Source organism: Eurosta solidaginis, chromosome 3, assembly GCF_040869045.1.
Source record: "Eurosta solidaginis isolate ZX-2024a chromosome 3, ASM4086904v1, whole genome shotgun sequence".
NCBI classification, from domain to species: Eukaryota; Metazoa; Arthropoda; class Insecta; order Diptera; family Tephritidae; genus Eurosta; species Eurosta solidaginis.
In genome coordinates this window covers 64081646-64104232 of record NC_090321.1, presented here as the reverse complement: position 1 = coordinate 64104232, position 22587 = coordinate 64081646, and the positions used below count along the sequence as shown (strand labels likewise).

Genomic DNA, 22587 nt, shown 5'->3' with positions numbered 1-22587 from the left:
ATAAAGAATTAAAATTGAAACTCCTTATAGTCGTTTATATATATACATATATATATATATGTTTGCTTTATTTGGCAAAACAATTGTTTCGACACTCGCGACGTGTCATCATCAGTTGCTAGTTATCAACTAACCATTGTCTACAAATATAAACAAATTATGCCTATGCAAATCAAACATTCAAAATTTTTGTAAAAGCTAATGCAATGCGAAAATAATAAAAAGAGAGTTTAAACAACAACAACAAAATACAAAAGTAATTATGTACATATGTATGTAATATGTAATAACAATTTATGGAACAATCTAAGTTTACTGAAATGCTGTGAAAAGACTCGAGTACAGTGGGCCTGTATCACGATTTACAGAATCATTTTTGTTTACATATATATGTAGAGATTCTAAAATGTTTAATTTTTTAATATTACATTCCGACTTAATTAACTGGCAATCGTCCTCACTTATTGAATGCTCATTCGCTAAAGCATGTTCAGCGATTCCACTTCTCGGATCAATATTCTGAATATATTTTAGGTGCTCATGTAATCTGATTCGTACAGTGCGGGTCGATTGGCCGATGTACTTTGCGCCGCATACATTCCCGTTGTCGTTTTTCTGGGAGCAAGTGATTGAATAAACGCCAGGTTTGTCCAAATTTTCGCATTTGTCTTTTGTGGATGTAAGTAATGATTTTAATTTTGTTGTTGTTTTAGGAGCGAAATTCACATTTATTTGTCTGTAGCATTTTTGTAAATCATTAAAATAATTAGAGTCGTAGGTCATGCTACACCAAGTCTTTTTGTTTTCAACGTCCAACGTATCAAAAACGAATTCTCTTCAATTAGCTGATAAGATCAAAAATATGCAGTTGAATATGAATGAATGCTTCGCATCGTTCGATATAACATCGTACTTTTCGAATGTACCGAGAAATGGTGCGTTGGACTCTTTAAAAATTTGGTTAGATGGACAATTGACCAGTGGACATTTTTCCAGTTCAGAGGCGATTTTTATGAACAAACCGAGGGCTTACCAATGGGTTTAAGTATAAGTCCCTTTCTATGCAATTTGTTCATGAACACAGTTGGAGAACAACTAATTCATAGCTCTCTATTCCCACGTTTTTATTGCCGATATGTTGACGATTGTTTTGTTATTATTGAGAGAGACAAAATCGAGCAAACTCTCAATCTATTTAGTTCAAAAAATAACGCTATCCAGTTTACGTGTGAATACGAATCAAATAACGAGCTTCCATTTATGGACCTAAAAATCAAACACAATGTCGATGGAGCTATCGAATTCGATATATATCGGAAGCCGACTTCAACTGATCGATTTATTCCAATTGAGTCCAATCATCATTACTCCCACAAACTAGCTGCCTTCAATTCCATGGCTCATCGGCTAGTAAACGTTCCACTCAGTTATGCGGCATACAAAAAAGAAAGAGATAAAATTGTGAGCATTGCAGAAACAAATGGATATAGCTATAGTAGTATATATATAGCTATATAGTGGATATAGATATAGTATAGAGCAGATAATTAAAAAGCACCACAACAAAAAAGAGCGAAGGGAGAGTAGCTCATTTTTTGATACGTTGGACGTTGAAAACAAAAAGACTTGGTGTAGCATGACCTACGACTCTAATTATTTTAACGATTTACAAAAATGCTACAGACAAATAAATGTGAATTTGGCTCCTAAAACAACAACAAAATTAAAATCATTACTTACATCCACAAAAGACAAATGCGAAAATTTGGACAAACCTGGCGTTTATTCAATCACTTGCTCCCAGAAAAACGACAACGGGAATGTATGCGGCGCAAAGTACATCGGCCAATCGACCCGCACTGTACGAATCAGATTACATGAGCACCTAAAATATATTCAGAATATTGATCCGAGAAGTGGAATCGCTGAACATGCTTTAGCGAATGAGCATTCAATAAGTGAGGACGATTGCCAGTTAATTAAGTCGGAATGTAATATTAAAAAATTAAACATTTTAGAATCTCTACATATATATGTAAACAAAAATGATTCTGTAAATAGTGATACAGGCCCACTGTACTCGAGTCTTCACATCATTCCAGTAAACTTAGATTGTTCCATATATTGTTATTACATATTACATACATATGTATATAATTACTTTTGTATTTTGTTGTTGTTGTTTAAACTCTCTTTTTATTATTTTCGCATTGCATTAGCTTTTACAAAAATTTTGAATGTTTGATTTGCATAGGCATACTTTGTTTATATTTGTAGACAATGGTTAGTTGATAACTAGCAACTGATGATGACACGTCGCGAGTGTCGAAACAATTGTTTTGCCAAATAAAGCAAACACATATATATATATATATAAACGACTATAAGGAGTTTAAATTTTAATTCTTTATTAAAAAAGATTATATAATAAATTTAAATATTTTTTCAAAAATTTATTAAAGTACAATGAATTTAAATAAAGTGTCCCAAGTCGAACATATTTTCAAATTGTCCTCAAGTTGCTAAAAATGCAAGTTACCTGAAAAAGGTGCCGAAATTTATATCCCGATTGGCTGAAAGAATAAGCGAAATCAGTGATGCAAAATCTTTCAGTAGGCTCCAGTGGTTTAAATTCTCCTTTGAAATGATTCTCAGCTCATACTTAAGTTGCATATATGTAAATATCTTCAACACGTATGAGAAGGGTTTGAAAAATAACTTTATTTGCTGAACTAAACACTTCATCATTCAACACCCAAGCCTCTCGGTTTGACATTTCCAAAAGTTGGCGGCCCTATCCCCAACTAGTCCCTTGGAGTGAATCACATTGGATATGGCCTATCAATCATGTTTAAATATGACCAACACGTGACGGCTTCTGTTACAAATGTGAATAGTTGGGCACATTTTTTAACCAGGTTAGGCTTTGCCCTTCACAAGAACACTTAAAACGTTTTCTTTTCTGGCTATAGTGTTACGCTTTTTATACGCGGCGCAAGGGTTTTTGTTCTATTCTAAAAAACAGGCAACGCCTTTACGGGGCATTTCGTTCTTTTGTGAAAATTGTTGACTGCTTGCAACGCAAAAGCGTTACACTTTTATTCTGTATAAAATGGCGGTGTGGCAGTGCAACTCTGTGCAACTCTCAATTCGCTCTTAAGTTCCACATATACTCCGTTAATGTGAGTGAATATGGTGAGTTGAAATGTTCTTTGCATGCACTATAAATGTTGAAAATTTTCTGGGGTAGGAGTAACTCTATTAAGGCTTTACCATTTACTTAGGCAACAATTTATTTCAGAAAAGAAAACGATCTGAAAGTGGTGAAGCAAAAGCTTTCTCGAAACAGTGGAACAAATGACCGGGTTGTAGCATTATGCGTCATGCCCACCTATGCATTACATTTGCGGCATAACGCACCATGAACTTCTGTGCCAATACATTTTAGTAATAGCATAGTCATATTATAATATTATGCGACATAAATTACATTGAACTAACACAGCGGTTAGCTAACATCAATGGAATTCCGAATATGAAACCCTTGTCAGTTCACACATGACAAATTCTGCTTAGTCACACATTCCGGTCAATACACTGCCGATCGTCAATGTTAGTTTGTCACCAAAATATTTACATACAACCAATAATGTGAATTAACCAAATATTCACATACAAACATTTTACATGAATACAAATCTTCTGACTTTGCATACAAATCTACATGTATACATAGTATTAATACAAATCTACATGTATGCATAGTATTAATACAAATCTACATGTATGCATACCACTATTACTAATGTACATATTTTTAGTTTGTTAGTATTAGGATAATTATGAATGTGTAGGTTAAGAAATTATCTATAAAAGAAAGAATTTTTTCAATAAAATCAATTAAGGTAAGTGCACCTATTCCCGTGCTAGCCCCCAAACTCCGTGCTATTTTTGGTAAAAAAGTTTGAAGCAGAAAAATAAGGAAATTAAACAATTTTTCTAATAAAAAAAAATTTAAGAATAGATCAAAACTGTTAACATTTGAAAATTCCTACTTGTCAGTCTCAAAGATACATTTTTTAAATAAGATTTGCATTCAATTATCAGTTGACTATAAACTTTTGTTCAGAAGGCATGCGTCAGTGTATATCGTTAGTGGAATTGCTAAGAGTGTTGTGACAAATTCTTAAGAGTTTTACCTTTAATTGGTAAGTATTAATATATAATTTCCTTCAGAAATTAAAAGTTTTAAGTGTTTTCGATATGAATTCATGTATTAAAGCCCGTGTATAAAAAAAAATTATTAAGAATTTTAATTTTAAAATAGCACGTAATTAGGAGCATTATTTTTTTGAGGTGCACCTATCTACGTGCTTAGAACGGAATTAGGACCATTTAGATCTTATGGTTTTGTTAATTTTTTATAATAAGATGTATATTTTTAAAAGATTTGCAAATTATAATAAGTAACTAATTTCATACACATTATCATGGCCTATTTCCGTGCAACAATTTTTTCAAAACTACGGGAGTTTACAAAGCCGAAAGTTATGGTCGAACAGCTAATATTTGGGAAAATTATACAAAAAGTTAATAAAGAAAATATTAAAAATTTTGTCTAAATATACATATTTTGTGCATATATACGGATTATAATCATATAAAATATTGTCTCAATATAATAATTTAGAAGAAATTTCTTTTTGGTACCTGCTGAAGATAAAACGCATAGCCCGGAATTAGGCTCATTAATTTTGTGCATGTTCCTAATTACGTTATACTATAGGCAGTAATTAGGAAATATTAATGGGTTGTTCTTTCGTAACATTTTTTCACAGCACCGGATATTTTTAGTGATATAATAATAGAACAGGACGCAACTAGTATCATAATATGCCGAAGTATTAACCTACTTGTTTACAGTTAGCTATTGAGGCTGTGGAAAAGGGCCATATGACCTGCTACAGAGCATAAAAAATATATGCAATTCCCAGACAGACGTTATTGGACAAAATCAAGAAGAAGTATACCAAAAAGCCAACCTCAGGACCCCTTCCAGTTCTGTCGACAGAAGAAGAAAATATTATCGTTAAATGGATTCATCATTTGGCGGAGTTGGGCTTTCCTATAAATAAAGATCAGCTTACAAACTCCGTGGGAAATTTGGTTAAGGAACTCAAACGGCCAAACACTTTTACAAATGGTATTCCAGGAAGAAAATGATTCAAAGGTTTTTTAAAAAGAAACCCGTCCTTGAGCCCACGAATGTCTCAATGCTTAACAGCTTCCCGAGCTTCAGTAACGGAATCTTCCATAAGGAATTGGTTTGAGAGAGTCGAGACTTATATGAAAGACAATAACTGTCTAGATGTACTGGAAGATCCATCAAGGATCTTTAACTGTGATGAATCAGCATTTTTCCTGTGCCCAAAAGGTCAAGCCGTGTTAACTAAACGCGGTGCTAAGCACGTTTACTTCAGATCAGGTAATGATGAAAAAGAATGTCTAACGTTGTCTATAGGAGCATCCGCAGATAGAAAAATGATGCCGTCGTTTGCCCTTTTCCCCTATAAACGCTTCCCACCAAATATTATGGCGAAATATCCTAAAAGCTGGGCCATTGGCAAATCTGACTCAGGCTGGATGACCGGAGAAACCTTTTTTGAATATATCGCAAACGTATTTTTTAATTTTCTGTTGGAAATGAAGGTAAAACTTCCTGTAGTTTTATTTTTGGATGGGCACGTATCCCATATATCTCTACCTCTCAGCGAATTTTGCAAGAAACATGGCATTAACCTAATTGCACTTCTTCCAAATTCAACGCACTTGTTACAGCCCATGGACGTTGGAATTTTTCACTGCTTGAAAAGCGTTTGGAAAAAGGAAGTACAAGATTGGAGAATTACAAATAATGGACAGAGAATGAAACGTGAAGATTTCGGTCCAGCTATAGATAAATGTATAACATCGTCGATTACTACTGATGTGATACAGAGTGCTTTCAGAGCTTGTGGTTTGTATCCATTCAATGCAGATGCAGTTGCTTACCATAAAATTTAAAAAACGGGCATGCAAAATCCCATCATTGCCGAGAATGTTGAAGATGTGATTAATAGTGAAGAACAACAACCACATCAATGTGACCTGATGAAATTATTTGAAGAGCGATTAGAAAATGAGAAAATAAAGTTATTTAACGAGTGCGATGGAATATGGACTGGTGATATTAAAGACGAAAATTTGTACTACTTTTGGAAACATTTGAAGAAGGAACTGAGTCCCGAAGGCAATGGGGTTGCGCCTTTAAGCGGGTTTACTAGTATATTGGCGGGCGGGTGTGGCTCAATCGATATAGTTGACATGAGTATTGACTTCCTTGATTTATGTGGGAAAGTAATTGACTTAGATTCTACTCAAAATGTCCCTATGAGATGTTCAACTCCAACTTGCAACGTAATGGATACTCAATCTTATGTGCACAAAGAAATAAACGCTTCTAATTTAGCCGTTGAAAATGGTGCTAATGATGCTTTAAAGGACAATCAAAATTACAATAACAGGTTGATTGATAACCTCGTGCCACTTAATAACGATTTGCCTGTGGATAGCTTAACCTCCAAAAAGGAGGAATTTCCAACACCCTTCAAAAACGCTCTTTTCTGGCCTGAACCTTCTTCAACCGATCAGAAGAAGAAACAAGTGAAGAAGAAGCTCACTCCAACTGTGGTAATAGCTTCAGACTATATGGAATATCAACGACGCTTGGTTGAGGAAAAACAGGAAAAACTTCAGAAAATGGCTTTAAAGAGAGAAACAAAAGAAAAGAAATCAAAGGAAAAACTTCGGAAAACAGCCCTGTAAAAAGCATCAAAAGAAAAGGAGCCACGTAAAAAGTAAATCTGGAAAAATCTTTACTTCCTGAAAAATACTATAATGAAGGAGACTTTGTTGTTATCCAGTATGAAGGAGAAAAGTTTTCCGGAAAAGTATTAAAAGTTATCAGTGGAGATCCTTTAAAATTTAAAATAAAAACTATGTCTATGAGCGGATTTAATTGGCATTGGCCAGAAAAAGACGATATTCTTGACTATGAAGCAGACGAAATATTAAATATTAAAAAAAAATAATCCGCCTCAGCCAATAAATAAAAGAGGAATATTTTCAATAAACGACTTAAATTAATTCACATAACTTATTTTAAAAAAAATTTTCTTTGTTTTATAAGCTATTTGCATGTATAATGTTCAGTTTTATCATATAATTTGTAATTTCAATATACAACTTTTAATTTTTTTATATAATTATAGTAAAACGATTTGAATACTTAAAGTAAGTTTTAATTACTTTTTCTTTCATGACTTTAACGGCACACAACTTCTAAAAATGTTCAAATTATTCAAAATATGTTAATTTACTACGTACATATATGAAATCTTAAGTACGTAATCTAAATAATACGTAGTTAGCAATGATTTTACTTTTTAAATTACCTTTTCTCTAGTAAACACTAGAAACTAATGAATTTTTCTGTTTTTTTTTTATTGCTGTATCGATAAAATTTGTTTTTATGTTTTGAATAAATAAATAAAGTACATAGGAATGTACTTTGTACCCAAATGGATTGTCTTTATCCAAAAATATTTAAAATATAACCGCAAACCCATTTTTTTAAATTTATAACGGAAATAGGAACGCTTTTGCACGCAGTTAGGAACCGGCCCAAATTTTCGCACGGATTTGGGAACAAAATACGTTTGTCGAAATATGCGTATAAAGCGTAAAGTTGAAAAAAAATTTTTTCTTAATAAACATCGTAAAGTCCGCAACAGATCTCTGAACCCACAGAAATAAAGAATGGATTTCAACTGCTTTTTGCTGGGCCAAGATATCACTTTAAACGTGGGCATGTCTTAATAGTACGTAAATAGGTACACTTACCTTATTGTCAGACATTGAAGCTGAAAGCTTTCGTCTCATTAATTTTAACTTTTCATGGCGATCCTGCCAGCTTGTTCAGAAATCAGTAAACCTGCTAAAAGATCTGGCTGGAGGAAAAAGATCCTGCCAATTTTATCTGCAATAAGTATAAGATTTGCTGCCCAAGCAAATATCGCTTATAAGATTTAGCTGCTCAGAGATCATGCCCAGGAAATTTTAAAAACAAAGTATAAAAGTTAATAATTTTACCATCCGGGCAAAAGTTGAATTTAAAAGGATCCTGAAATAATAAGCAAATACAAAGGATTACAACTGCTATTGCAGCACAAATGCAATAAAACCAAAGCAAATACCAGCATGGGGGTAATGTTATCAACAAAATAACGAAGAAACAAATGCAGAAGGCAAATAACATTGAGGAACAAAATTAAGCAACAGCAGTGACCAAGGATGAATAAAGCATAAGGCGAAGTGGAATAAACGGATTTAAAGGACACATTTTAGAAAAGTCAACCAAGGATGAATAAAGCATAAGGCGAAGCGGAATAAACGGATTGAAAGGAAACATTTTAAACAGCAATATTCTGAAGGACCAATTGGTGGCATAACTGGATGAAAGCAGTACTAATAAATATATTTAGACATAAATTGGGCGGCCTTTATGGACGCTAAGCCATTGGCAAAAAACGAAAGTTTTTGCTTAGGATTTTTTTTCTTCATCTATCTAAGTAGGAATAAAATTAAAATGTATTATTTGAAAGAAAATTTTAGATATTAAAAGCTAAAGAAAATGTTTAACACTATAGATGAAAATGACATAGAAATTAATATTTTGTAAATTGAAAAAAAAAAAATAATCAAATGCTAAAATTTTTTTTTTAAGTTAAACAAATTTTTCCAGTTAAGAATAAAAAGTTTCTTATACGTTAATAAAGTTAACTAGATAACAAGTAAAATGGAATGTTTTGGACATTTTTTTTTAAAAACAGTCAGTTAACTTCCGATAGTTTCATCTATCCCTATGGAAAAAGCCCATAGGTCATTTTATAAATTTTTTTTTTCAATGGAAAGGGACTTTCCAGATTTTCCCCTCCAATGGTGGGACGAAAATACATTACATACTAGGGACCTAAAAAAGGAATTAGAAGGGTTAAAGAAATGGTGGAAAATAATAGGAATGGAAAGGGAACCCACAATAGAAGATATAATAAATCCCATAACCAAGGAAGAAGAAATAATGAGAATGATTAGGAGAGTGTTTCCCGAAAATGCTAAATGTTAAGCTATTGTAGCACCTAATAATTTTTTTTTCTCTGAAAATTAAAATTAATTTTAAAATTTTTTTATAAAATATATTACGCTAATAAACCTAATAAAAACATAGGACAAATAGTAAAATCAAAATTTTATTAAAAATTAAACTTAGTTCATTTCTCAGAAAGATAATTAATTCGGTAAAGAAACCTCTGAAGAGGAAATAGTTGACAACAAATTGATAAAATATGAGCCACAAGCCCAAGAGGACACAAAAACTACAGACATTTGGCTAGGAGCTTGACGAGTACAGGGATCTACAAGCGTGAAATTACCAGGGCGAAGAGAAACTCATGGAAAAGTTTCTGTACGGACATAGAGTGCTCCAGTGAAATAGCACGGTTGAAAAAAGTCCTAGCAAAGGGAAACATAGTCCAGGGACTAATAAAGAAAGAGAACGGGGAATGGTCACGTGATAGTGAGGAATCCCTTGAGGTGCTTCTCGATACACATTTCCCACCGGGAGACGGTTTAGAAGAACCAGCAGACATCACTCACACTACGATCACGGAGCTAGTGGTGCCGGGCTTGGTGACCGATACCAAGATCGAGTGGGCAGTGAAGACGTTTTCTAAGTTTAAATCGCCGGGCCCAGATGGTATATTCCCGGCCATGCTACAAGTCTCAAGTAGGGCGGTCGTGGAATGGCTTAAAATAATATTCGATGGGTGCATAAGACTGAATCATGTACCGCACTCTTGGAGAACTGCTCGTGTAGCTTTTCTACCAAAGGCGGGGAAGATCGGTCACGTGTATCCCAAAGACTATAGACCCATTAGCTTAACATCATTTCTTCTCAAAACCTTTGAGAGGCTGATAGATGTGTACATAAAGTCCAACGTGGATGAAAAGCTGCTCTCCACAACACAGCATGCGTACACCAAAGGCAAGTCGGCAGACACCGCATTGCATAGGGTGGTAATAAGCATAGAGAAATCCCTGGAATATAAGGAGTATGCTCTAAGAGTCTTCTTGGACATTGCCGGGGCTTTCAATAATGTTGCAAAATGGGCGATTATGGATGGTCTTAATTACATTAAAGTACATCCTGCCTTAATCAGATGGATCGGTTGCATGCTAAATTGCAGAAAGATTACATCACAATGGGGATTGTACGAGGCCACGAAATCAGTGGACAGGGGCACGCCGCAGGGAGGGGTGCTAACACATCTGCTGTGGACACTGGTCATCAACCAACTGCTCAGGCAATTCGATGAGGGACCCGTAAAACTTACGGCTTACGCAGATGACGTTGCAATTGTCATAAGTGGAAAATGCCTTCCAACGATTAGTTCTTTGATGGATCGGGCGCTTCGGGATATTCATACCTGGGCATCTAATGTCGGGCTGAAAGTCAATGCGGAGAAGACGGATATGGTCTTGTTTACAAAGAGGTACAAGGTCCCAAATTGGACCAGGACAGCGTTAACGACCGCAACCAGGCTCGATGCTTCGGGGCAGCTTGAGCGCCGACCATATGGCCATAGTAGTATAGCGTCATCAGTCACAAGACGAACAGACTATATGATTCCCTACCTGCACTTTGAGGGAGATCTTAAGGCCACAATAGAGGTGGACGGTTGGCGCAAGTGTGCGCAAATGGCGGACGAGGCGATACATGTGTACACCGATGGTTCCAAAATAGTGGAAGGAGTAGGGTCTGCGGTATACTGCGCTGATCCGGAAATAAGCAGATCCTACAGCCTGCCGGATTACTGTAGCGTTTTCCAAGCGGAAATATTAGCCGTAACCAAAGCAGTAGAAACCCTGGAAGAGAATAGCTTAAGCTGCAACCGTGTTAACTTTTATATTGACAGTCAAGCAGCAATTAAGGCAATAATCTCACATAGCACAGCATCTAAATGCGTGTTAGAGTGTAAGCAGTCTCTGGAGAGAATCGGGACAGGGAGAAGCATACATCTATATTGGGTCCCAGGGCATATGGGAATAGATGAGAATGAAAAAGCGGACGAATTAGCTAAAAAGGGCGCATCCCTTGAAGCTTGCTCCGTAGACGTCCCAATTAGATTGGGCGAGATTAAGCGAAGGCGAGAGGTGCACATGATCGACCAAGTAGGAAAGGCGTGGGTTCAAGCGCGGGGCTGTAAAGTGTCGAAGAGCAGCATCTCCTTTAAAACGAGGGAAACTGTGGGTTGAGCAAGTCCCAACTGGAACTCATTTCCTATGGCTTGCTGATAACTGCCAAGGGCAAAAAAACGAAGTGCGCAACAAAGTTTTAGCATAGGGGTTACAGACGACGACAGGCGGCAGTGAAAATTGTCCTTAATTTTGTCCAGGACATACTTGAATGCATCCTTTCTAAGCTGAAAATTCGCAATGAATCTATAAACACATTTACATTGAAATATAATTTTCCATATATACTTCAAGAACCAAACTGCACTAAACTTACACTGTTGGCGGAAGCTCCATTGGATTGGAGTAATCCCTTATAAAACGCCTCTGGCGAAGAAGGCTAGCTCGCTGTTCGACATTGTAACTTTCTTCGAAAAAAAGATCAATGTTGGAAATCATCGCTTTATTTATTTTATTTATCTTTATATTAATTTATTACACTTTTGGTTATGCACATATAAATAGATATATTGTAAACACATCAAAACATATGTAGTAAGTGACAGAAACGTCAAATTCTGATGAACTTCTTCAATTTGTTTGAATGGCAACATCACAAAGCAGGCGCAAAAGTTCATTCGCCACTCACAATGCAAATTTTAGGTGTGTTCGCTAACCTGTTCGACTCGCCAAATATATTCGCTTCACAAGTCACAATATACGTAGTAATCTCGTCCAATTTTATTCGGACGTCAACGGAGCAAGCTTCGAGGGATGCGCCATTTTTAGCTAGTTCATCTGCTTCTTCATTCCAATAGATTCCTATATGCCCTCAGACCCAACATAAATGTATGCTTCTTCATATCCCGATTCACACTTTTAGATGCTATGCTATGCTAAATTATTGCCCAAATTCCTGCTTGGCTGTCAATATAAAAGATGACGCGGCTGCAGTTTAAGCAATTGTCTTCTAGTATTTCGACTGCTTTGGTTACGGCTACTTCTTCTGCCTGAACGCTACAGTGATCTGGCGTCTTGTAGGATATATTTCCAGATTAGCACAGTATACCGCAGGCTCTACTCCATGCACTACTTTGGAACCATCGGTGTACACGTGCATCGCCTCGTCCGCCATTTGGGCACCCTTGCACCAAACATTACCCTCTATTGCGGCTCTAAGAGCCCCTTCGACGCACAGATACGGAATCGGGTACTGTTTGTCCTGTAATTGATTACGCTGCACTACTATAGCCGTATGGTCTGCGCCCAAGCTCCCCCGGCACACAGTTGAACTTCAGTTAAGGTAGACTGAAAAAATGCAGAACAAGTTTAAGCTTAGTTTAACTGACAAACTGAGTTGAACTTGTACTGAAAAACTGGTGGTTCATACCAGTTGTTGCTAGTTTATCTTGCATTTTGCTTTTACTTTTTAAATAAAAATGAAAAAATAAACTAAAAACACCAACATTTTTTCGTTTTTCACTAGATTTATTTTACGCGTTTATTAAATTAATTTTGATATTTACGTGAACTTTTGGCACAGCTTCTCTACATAGCCAAAAGTTTTGCCTAGCTTCCTTGCGCAGGTTCTTTTTCATACATTTTTACATTCAAATTAACAGAAACAACCGTAAGTAGATAATACACACATCTATACACATATCGAAACTCATAACCAAAAAGTACAGTACGCATTTTGACACACTTTCACAGCAACAATAATAACATCATTTCCCGAAACATCCTTTTTAACAGATGACTTAGACAAAGCTTTTGATCAGCAGATCCATCCAAGTCCTTTCACGCTCTCTTCAGTATTAGGTTTCATATTTTTTCACATTGATGTCGACGTGCCGCTTTCTTCGCCTCTCACTGGTATAATAATAAAGATTTTCATTGTAATCATCCGACCCCGTCATAGGTTGGTATATGAGATTTTTACAGCCGGCATTGCCAAGTACGTTGTGTTGGTAAATAGCACTAAGAGGTAAGAGAGGAGAAACATGAAATGTGTTTATATGTACGTGCATTAGTGATATATATATAAGTACTAGCGGACCCGACAGACGTTGTTCTGCCCACACTTTGGTCTATCTGCATAGCTTTTAACAAGTTTTTACCTCTTACTCTCCCTCCTCCTCTCACCACTTTTCATTGTCCTTTAATTCATTTCTTCCTCTGCCTTTCTCTTTCTCGGCATCTCCTTCTCCCTTTCTGTCCTTTCCCCCACTTCATTTCCGCTCCACCTATCCCTATCTTCATCTAACTCCTTTTCCTTCTCTTTCTCAGTCTCTTTCTCCTTCCCCTTCCCTATTTTCCCAGTCCCAGTTCCAGTCCCATTCCCAGAATGAGTTCCAGTCACAGTCCACGTTCCAGTCCCAGTCCCAGTCGTTCCCTGGTTCATTTCCCGAAAAAACTTGTTATAAATACTAATCTAGACAAAGGGCTACTTATATACCAAATTTCAGGCAAATCGAACCATGAAGAGGATTTTATTCGAGTAGATCGGTCCCTGGTACACTTCCCGTAAACTTCACAGGAAAACCCTACATGTTGTGGTGCAGCTATCCTGGACATTAGAATAAAATCGGCGGAGTGGCTTCGGAGTCCATAGGCTGCCTACAAACATACATCCTTCTCTATATATATGGCAAAGGGATTTTAAAGTTGGCAATTTCAACTTGCCGTTTAAACCGGTTACTCGAGCATCCTAGCTAAAATTCGCGTATTGCATATCGGTGTCTGAATATAATATCACGCCATTTCGGCTGCCATTTCGAAACCGCTTTATACGCATACGCCGACAAATCGAGTTGCAGAAAAAGGTCTCTGCATTGAAAGTATTAACGGATGTCATAAAAGGTCATTGCACCAGTGCTCCGACGGTGGCGCATATCAACAAGCTCCCTGTGCTGAAGCTATCAGGATCAAAAGGAAGAGAAGTCGACTCAGCACTTTCTCTGCCGATGTCCAGTACTGCAAACAAGACCTGATATTTCGAAGTGCACGGTTTTTGACAGTCTGGCTGGGAGGGTGGATCTTTCACTTCTACTTAACTTCATCAGGAAGAGCAAGTTATTCGTTGAGGTCCACGAGGATCTAACTCGCTTGGACGAATGTGCCGCCACCAGGCACATACGGAGGGCACCCACAATGGACAAAAATTTCTACGCGTGGAAGTGTCGGCAATAACCACGCACACCTTGTTAACCTAACCTTAGCTCAGGTAGGTCGTTTTTGAAACAAAATCTGAGGTAGAGCGTTTCTCAACCGAATTCCGAAATAAGGCGTGTTTCAAACGTTTTCTAAGTTAGAACGTCTTCGAAACCGCAGCTTAGAAAAGGTGCTATGCGGTCGATATGCGGACGGAAATCAATGGCTTAACCACAACCGACTGAAATCATTTAATTTTTCAAAATCAAAACCAGAACTGTTTGGAACCGAAAAATAATTTCACCTGCTTGAAACGGTTTCCTTTTCGAAAACTTAATCCAAAGCCGTAATCATAGAATTTTGAAAAATTTTCCAGGAACATGCTACGAATCTCTTTTGTTTGATCCGATGGCCGAATTCAAAAAAATTTCACGAAAGCCGTCGGCTTAAAATTTCTGCAAAAGCTATTTTGGGGTCGTATTTCGAAGTCCTTACTGGGTCATTTCTTGATCATTTGCGCGTGATTTGGGGATCACTTCAGGCTTATTTCGTGATGATTTTTGAGACACAACAGGCAACTTAACATGTGTACTCATCGGTTGAGTGCTGCCAACTCTCAGAGTACTGATCCTGACCATTCTAATGAGATTTGATCGTGGCTCACGAGTTCGATGACTCAATGGAACGCTACTAATATTCTCTCAGTCTTCTGCTCATATTTCCTTCTATGCAGGTTTAAACGCGTGCGAACATAAAAGCAGTTTGGAAACAAATAAAACTAATTAAGTTTACGCTTTGTTCTTTTTATAAAAATATAAATCTAGTATAGTTAGAAATTTCTATAGAAATGTTATGTTAAAAAGCTGTGTAAATATTTTGTATTTTTCATCATTAAGGCCATTGAAATTTTAATTAGGCACTTCAAACCAAAAATTTGCTTAAGATCGAGTAAACAAAAAAAAAATCTTTTGTATAAATCGCTATAACTTAAATGTAGAAGTATTGTTAACTATTGTTCAAATTCCTGAAATCTAGAAGGAAACGTGTTTGCTTATACTTTATAGGTCCGACCCATAAGCAGTTTTTCATATAGATGAGTTTAACACATGCTTATGCATTATGAGTAGATTGCACGTATTTTTATGGAGAATGGTAGAATGAGCGACACTGGCGCCATCTGATATTGAAAAGTAGCCAACTCCCCAATTTTGTGCCGAGCAAATCATAAGAAGAAGAATTTGACATTTGCTTTGGCTAAGGGTGTTGGCACACTTTGCAAGTGAAATTATTTTTCCCACTGGTTGGAAAAATTTCTAACATTTTTCGTAATTAAAAACCGCAATATAACAATAGAATACGACACAAAATATGTTAGCAAGTATTTTTGTTGTATAGGGAGAGTGTTTACAACAGTGCTAAACAACAGCGTAATAAACTACAATTGCCAAGGCTGAAGTTCCTTCATATTTACAAACGCAACATCTTGGTTGATTGTGGCGATGTTATTGGAATGCATAAGCTTGTGTTAAACGCATCTATATGAAAAATGCCATTGTACCGCGGCCTTTAATCACACCACCCAATTATGTATATTTTGACAAGGCGTCTCGTATTGGCATCCGAAAGATCTGGTCACCCTACACCTACAAGTACTTAAATGTTTGAGGTAACTCAAATTTGTATGGAATGAGGCATTCTGGTAACGTCTCCAAACATTATAATAGTTGCGTTCTAATGGAGCATGATCCAGATACGAATAGATATTTAACATGCAAATGCAACAACAACGCTGTGATCGTTATAACTATCCGGATTAGAGGTTTACGCCGATCGGCGGTGGCGGCGTGGGCGACGCGCCAGTGTTCTGACTTTAAAAAGCTTGATTTTTCAATTTAAAAACATAATAATATGGAAAGGTTTTGGGTAAAAGTTTAGTTGAGGGGTCGACTGCTAATACGCTACCAAAAATATCGAGAGGGGTGTCAAAAGATGCCTATTGACCTCGATAACAATAATCTGAAGGCGGAAAAGAAAATTGTATCTCTGTTCGGAGATATTCGCAGTTGAAGTTGGTGATTTTCATGTGGTTGTTGTAATGGTGGGGTACCCACAAAAAAAATTGTGAACAGAAGTGTTTTGCGCGGGTATAGTTTTGGTCTCCAAACCGGTGTTGGACCCACCCATGGTAATTTTTTATAAGCGGTATTCATGGATAAATTGCCGTGCATCGTGAAATGCCAAAATTAAGTATTGAACATTTGAATATTTGTTTTCTTTGGATATTTAATTTTTGTTCTGTAAAGTATTTGAAAAATAAAATTTCTCGACCCCCTATTTCCCCACCGTAGATCCGCGCCTGGGTAGAGCGTTTCTCAACCGAATTCCGAAATAGGGCATGTTTCATAAGTTTTCTGAGTTAGGACGTCTTCGAAACGGCAGCCTAGAAAAGATGCTATGCGGTCGATATGCGGATGGAAATCAATGTCTTAACCACAACCGACTGAAATCATTTAATTTTTCAAAATCAAAACCAGAACTGTTTGGAACCGAAAAATAATTTCAACTGCTTGAAACGGTTTCCTTTTTGAAAACTTAATCCAAAGCCGTAAGAATAGAATTTTATAAAATTTTAGAGGAACATGCTACGAATCTCTTTTGTTTGATCCGATGGCCTATGAGAATTCATGAATTTAGTTGAACCTGGCTAATATAAATGATATACAACAAACAAATTTCACGAAAGCCGTCGGCTTAAAATTTCTGCTATGAGCTATTTTGGGGTCGTATTTCGAAGTCCTTACTGGATCATTTCTTGATCATTTGCGCGTGATTTGGGGATCACTTCAGGCTTATTTCGTGATGATGTTAATATTCGCTCAGTCTGCTGCTTATGTTTCCTTCTATGCAGGTTTAAAAGCGTGCGAACATAAAAGCAGTTTGGAAACAAATAAAACTAATTAAGTGTGTTCATGTGTTCTTTTCATAAAAAAATAAAGCTAATATAATAAGAATTTTCTATAGAAATGTTATGTTAAAAAGCTGTGTAAATATTTTGTATTTTTCATCATTATGGCCATTGAAATTTTAATTAGGCACTTCAAAACAAAAATTTGCTTTATCTTTTCATTAAAAAATAAAGCTAATATAATAAGAATTTTCTATAGAAATGTTATGTTAAAAAGCTGTGTAAATATTTTGTATTTTTCATCATTAAGGCCATTGAAATTTTAATTAGGCACTTCAAAACAAAAATTTGCTTAAGATCGAGTAAACAAAAAAAAAATCTTTTGTATAAATTGCTATAACTTAAATATAGAAGTATTGTTAACTATTGTTCAAATTCCTGAAATCTAGAAGGAAACGTGTTTGCTTATACTTTAATCACACCACCCAATTATGTATATTTTGACAAGGCGTCTCGGATTGGCGTCCGAAAGATCTGGTCACCCTACAGCCACAAGTACTTAAATGTTTCAGGTAACCAAAATTTGTATGGAATGAAGCATTCTGGTAACGCCACCAAATATTATAATAGTTGCGTCCTAATGGAGCGTGATCCAGACGCGAATAGATATTTAACATGCAAATTCAACAACAACGCTGTGATCGTTATATCTATCCGGATTAGCTTCGTTTGTTTTTTTTGTGGAAAATTGTTGACATCACACCCTCAGTACTTGGCAGCACAGACATGTGCACTAGGGCATCCCATATTTAATATATTTTTTCCACTCTACAATCCATTTATTTTAGCTTTGTGTGTGAAAACAAGTTATTAAAGCCATAATATTATATTATATTCACTTCAAATCATGATAAAAAACTATACATTTTTTATTTGTTAAATACATATTGTGCAATTGGTTTTTGCACAAACATCCTGACAAAAGCAAAATTTTTAATATCAGCCTTTATTACCTGTTAGTACTCAAGCTTTTTTTAAGTGCAAAATCCCATACAAATTTATATGAAAAATAAAATTAAAGAAAAAAAAACTTTTTTAAAAATAAGCTTTTATTATTTGTTAATAAAACTAACTAAAAAGTAAAAAATAAAATTAAAGAAAAAACCTTTTTTAAAAAAAGCTTTTATAATTGGTTAATAACATAACTAAAAATTAAAAAAAAAATTGACTGTAAAGAAATATAACACTTTATAAGTTCATTGTAACCTTTAACGATAATTAGTCTTCTTTGTCTGCGAAAAACAAATTCCATATTGTACATAATTATATATTTTTAACATTAAAACTTTACACCTAAATTATTAAATCTTACAGTTTATATCACAGTCCTAATTGTTCTAAGAAAAAGCGTGTTAAATTTTGATGGTATAATTAAGAACATTTAGGACCTCCTTTTCTTGCTATCAAAATGTAACACGCTTTTATTAGAACAATTAGGACTTTGATATATTAATATATAAAAAACTCGTGTCACAAACTTTTTGGGCGCGATGGACTCCTAAACTACTGAACCGATTTTGAATTTGTTTTGCACCCCGTGTGTAGTTTGATCTAACTTGAGAGATAGGATAGGCTATATCTCAGTTTATAGTCGCAATATTATTTTATTGTAATTTTTTTATTTGTTTATACGTAATAATAAAATGTTACGTACACGCAGGGGCACCCATATTTTCAGGTGGTGCGGATATACTTCCGTGTAATTGCTTGGTGCTTAATTAAACAACCTGCTTATCAATAAAAAATACTATAGCGAATGATATCAAGTTTAGCACATCACCAGGCCCCCCGAGAGGGTGGGGGATTTCTGAGCGGGCACGCGATTTAAAGGTACTATGACATTTTTTTAATTCAGGAGTCTTTAGTTGTGTAGAGGGTAATTTCCATACCCCTGGGTGGCTAGGGTCTCGAGATATATTCCAAAACGTGGGCCAGTGAATACCTAGACAGTGTTTATACAATATGGATATCAAATGAAAGCTGTTGATGAGTGCTTTAGTACAGAGTGATATATTATCCAGAGAAGGACTGGGACTGGGATTAGGACTAGGACTGGGACTGAGACTCGGAGTGGGACTGGGACTGGAATAAAATACATAGCACCCTCTGGGACAGGCAATAAGGGATGCAGAAGAATGAGAGGAAATTGAGAGAAGAGAAAAGAGAGGAGATTGAGAAAGAGATAGAATGAGACGAAGATGGAGATAGATGAAGCGAAAAAGACGGAGGGAGGAGTGAATAAAAGGATTAGGAAAAATTGAAGGGGGGGGAGGGCAGAGTCAGACGGAAAAAGCTTATTAAAATTTATGCAGATAGGCCAAATTTAGGGCAGCACAGGACAACGTCTGCCGGGTCTTCTAGTAAACTGTAAGATTTATTAATTTAGGTGCAAAGTTTTAATGTTAAAAATATATAACTATGTATGTACAATATGGAATTTTTTTGTTGCAGACGAAGAAGCCTAATTATCGTTAAAGGTTACAATGAACTTATAAAGTGTTAAATTTCTTTACAGTCAATTTATTTTTTACTTTTAAGTTAGTTTTATTAACCAATAATAGGCTTATTTAAAAAAAATTCTTTTTTTTTACTTTTTAGTTCGTTTTATTAACAAGTAATAAAAGCTTGTTCTTAGAAAAGCTTTTTTCTTAAATTTAATTTAATATCAATTTTTTTTTAATTTTTAGTAGGATAAAATATTGTTTAAATTAGTTATGTAATCTTTACTTAGTTATTTTTAACGTTTCTCATCCTATCCATTTCTTTCAATGCATCAACATTACAAGGTTTCTTCGAAGTCAACTTTGAACAGTCAAGTTCTTCGACTCGAAGACCTGCTAAAGACTTAACTCGGCTTAAAACCACATAAGCTTGACCAGCAGCAAATAATTTGCAGCCTATATAAATAACAGCATGATCTACAGTAGTTCCCTGCATTTTATGTACAGTTGAAGCCCACGACAAGACAATCGGGGGCATTCTTCTTTCAGCTGTGCCGTGATAAAATTTAGAAGTTTTTGAACTGATTTAGGCTGTATTATGTCAACGCCATCGTTACCAAAGTCTACGCGAACCGATGGTACATCGTTATGGTATAGTTGAGCACGTCTGTAATATAGCCATATAATTTCAGTGATGTGACCTATTGCTCCATTTACAAGTCCCTTTGCAACGTCAACGTTTGATCTCAACATAACTTTAGCACCAACAAATATTTCTAGTCCTTTTGGAAGACCTCCTGTTTTGTTAATGTCTGAGTGTATTATATTATTAACATCAATCTGATCATTGTTTTTTGTTCCATCAATTAATTGATCTTGCTAATAATCAGATAACTGATAGCTGAGTGAAAGAAATTGTGCTTTTGAAACGATACGTTGAGCCAACTGTCAACAACCAATCGATAAAAACATTGAGTGAATAGAGCGGAAAATTTTTATGCTCACTAATTTGTCGTAAAGTTCAAACTGTGCGTTCGACGAAGTTATCACTAATCCACTTCGCCAGCAGTTGTGCTTTTGGAATGCGCCCCATGCTTTGTTCAGCTCATTCAAATGAATTTGTATATATGTGCATACACATGTTCACGTGTTCGTATCGTATGTGTTTGCCAAAAGTGGCTTCACTTCGGATATCAGCATCTTCGGTTATTAGATCTTTCGCGTTCAATGCTAACGCGGTGTCAGGATGAAAAAGACTCTCAACCAAATTATTGATACGAATCACTCCGTTTAAATAACCCTGACTGAGTATGAGTACACGATTTTTTATATCATGATACGAATATATTGGGCATATTCATAATCGAAATAAAATGTGACTAGCGGCCCTATTCTGTACACTTGACAAATTGTCAATAAGTTGACAAGTAATCAAGATTTTATCAAGTTGACAAATATTTCTATTCTGTGCATAACGTGTCAACTCTAAAAAGCTCTACGACCTGTGCTTTTCACCATACTGTGGTGACCTAAATAAAGTAAACGGAAATCAGCTGTTTAGTGCAACAATCGCGAAATGGAATAAACGTAAGAATTAAACATTGTTCATTATTTTTTGCTCACTCCTGGATAGTTTTGGGGACTCCATCGGGTCCTCCCGGGGTCATTTAGGGGTCGTTCCGGGATCTTTTTGGGGACTCTCTCGGGGTCATTTGGGGGACATTCCGGGATGGTTTTGGGGACTCCCTCGGGGTCATTTGGGGGACATTGTGGGATGGTTGGGATTACCACTAAATGACGCCGGGACGACCCGATGGAGTCCCCAAAACGATCCCGGAATGACCCCAAATGACCCCGAGTCCCCAAAAACATCCGGGAACTACCAATAAATAACGCCGGGACGACCCGATGGAGTCCCCAAAACCGTACCGGAATGTCCTCCGATGCAGTCCACAAAACCATCCCGGAATGTCCCCCAAATGACCCCGAGAGTCCCCAAAATCATCCCGGAATAACCCCCAAATGTCCCCGAGGGAGTCCCCAAAACCATCCCGGAAAAACCCCCAAATGACCCCGAGGGTGTTCCCATTTCCATCCCGGAATAACCTCAAATGAACCCGAGGGAGTCCCCAAAAACATCCCGGAACTACCAATAAATAACGCCGGGACGACCCGATGGAGTCCCCAAAACCATCCCGTAATGTCCCTCGATGGAGTCCACAAAACCATCCCGGAATGTCTCCCAAATGACCCCGAGAGTCCCCAAAAACATCCCGGAATAACCCCCAAATGACCCCGATGGAGGTCCCAAAACTATCCTGGCTTGTCCTCCAAATGACCCCGAAAAACATCCCGGAACTACCAATAAATGACGCCGGGACGAACCGATGTAGTCCCCAAAACCATCCCAGAATGTACACCAGATGACCCCGAGGGAGTCCCCAAAACCATTCCGGAATGACCCCCAAATGACCCCGAGGGTATATATATACTAGCGTACCCTCGCCCGCTTCGCTAGGCGATAAATTCAATGATTTGCTGAAAGAGAATAAAATTAACCCAGATATGCCGACGGACCTCCTGGTGAAGCAATTTCCACAATTTTTTTAATACCGTTCTTTTAAAATAAAATATTACAGAAATTAAGATAAATTAAAAAAAAAAATTTTTTTAACGATTTTGTAGGGTGCACATACA

At 36.4% G+C, this 22587-nt stretch overlaps 2 protein-coding genes across 7 annotated transcripts in view; one reads left to right on the top strand and one right to left on the bottom strand.

The window, feature by feature from the left end:
• LOC137243840 (spondin-1) overlaps positions 1–22587 on the top strand; it is a 139188-nt gene that overhangs the window by 34454 nt on the left and 82147 nt on the right. The gene's annotated exons all lie outside the window — the stretch shown is intronic.
• Positions 12799–22587, bottom strand: part of salto — a 94501-nt gene continuing 84712 nt past the window's right edge. For all 6 annotated transcript variants that reach the window (XM_067772025.1, XM_067772027.1, XM_067772026.1 and 3 more), the window contains one exon: positions 12799–13311. In XM_067772025.1, the coding sequence (XP_067628126.1) occupies positions 13149–13311 (163 nt within the window). In that variant the 3' untranslated portion in view covers positions 12799–13148. The remainder of the gene's footprint in view (positions 13312–22587) is intronic.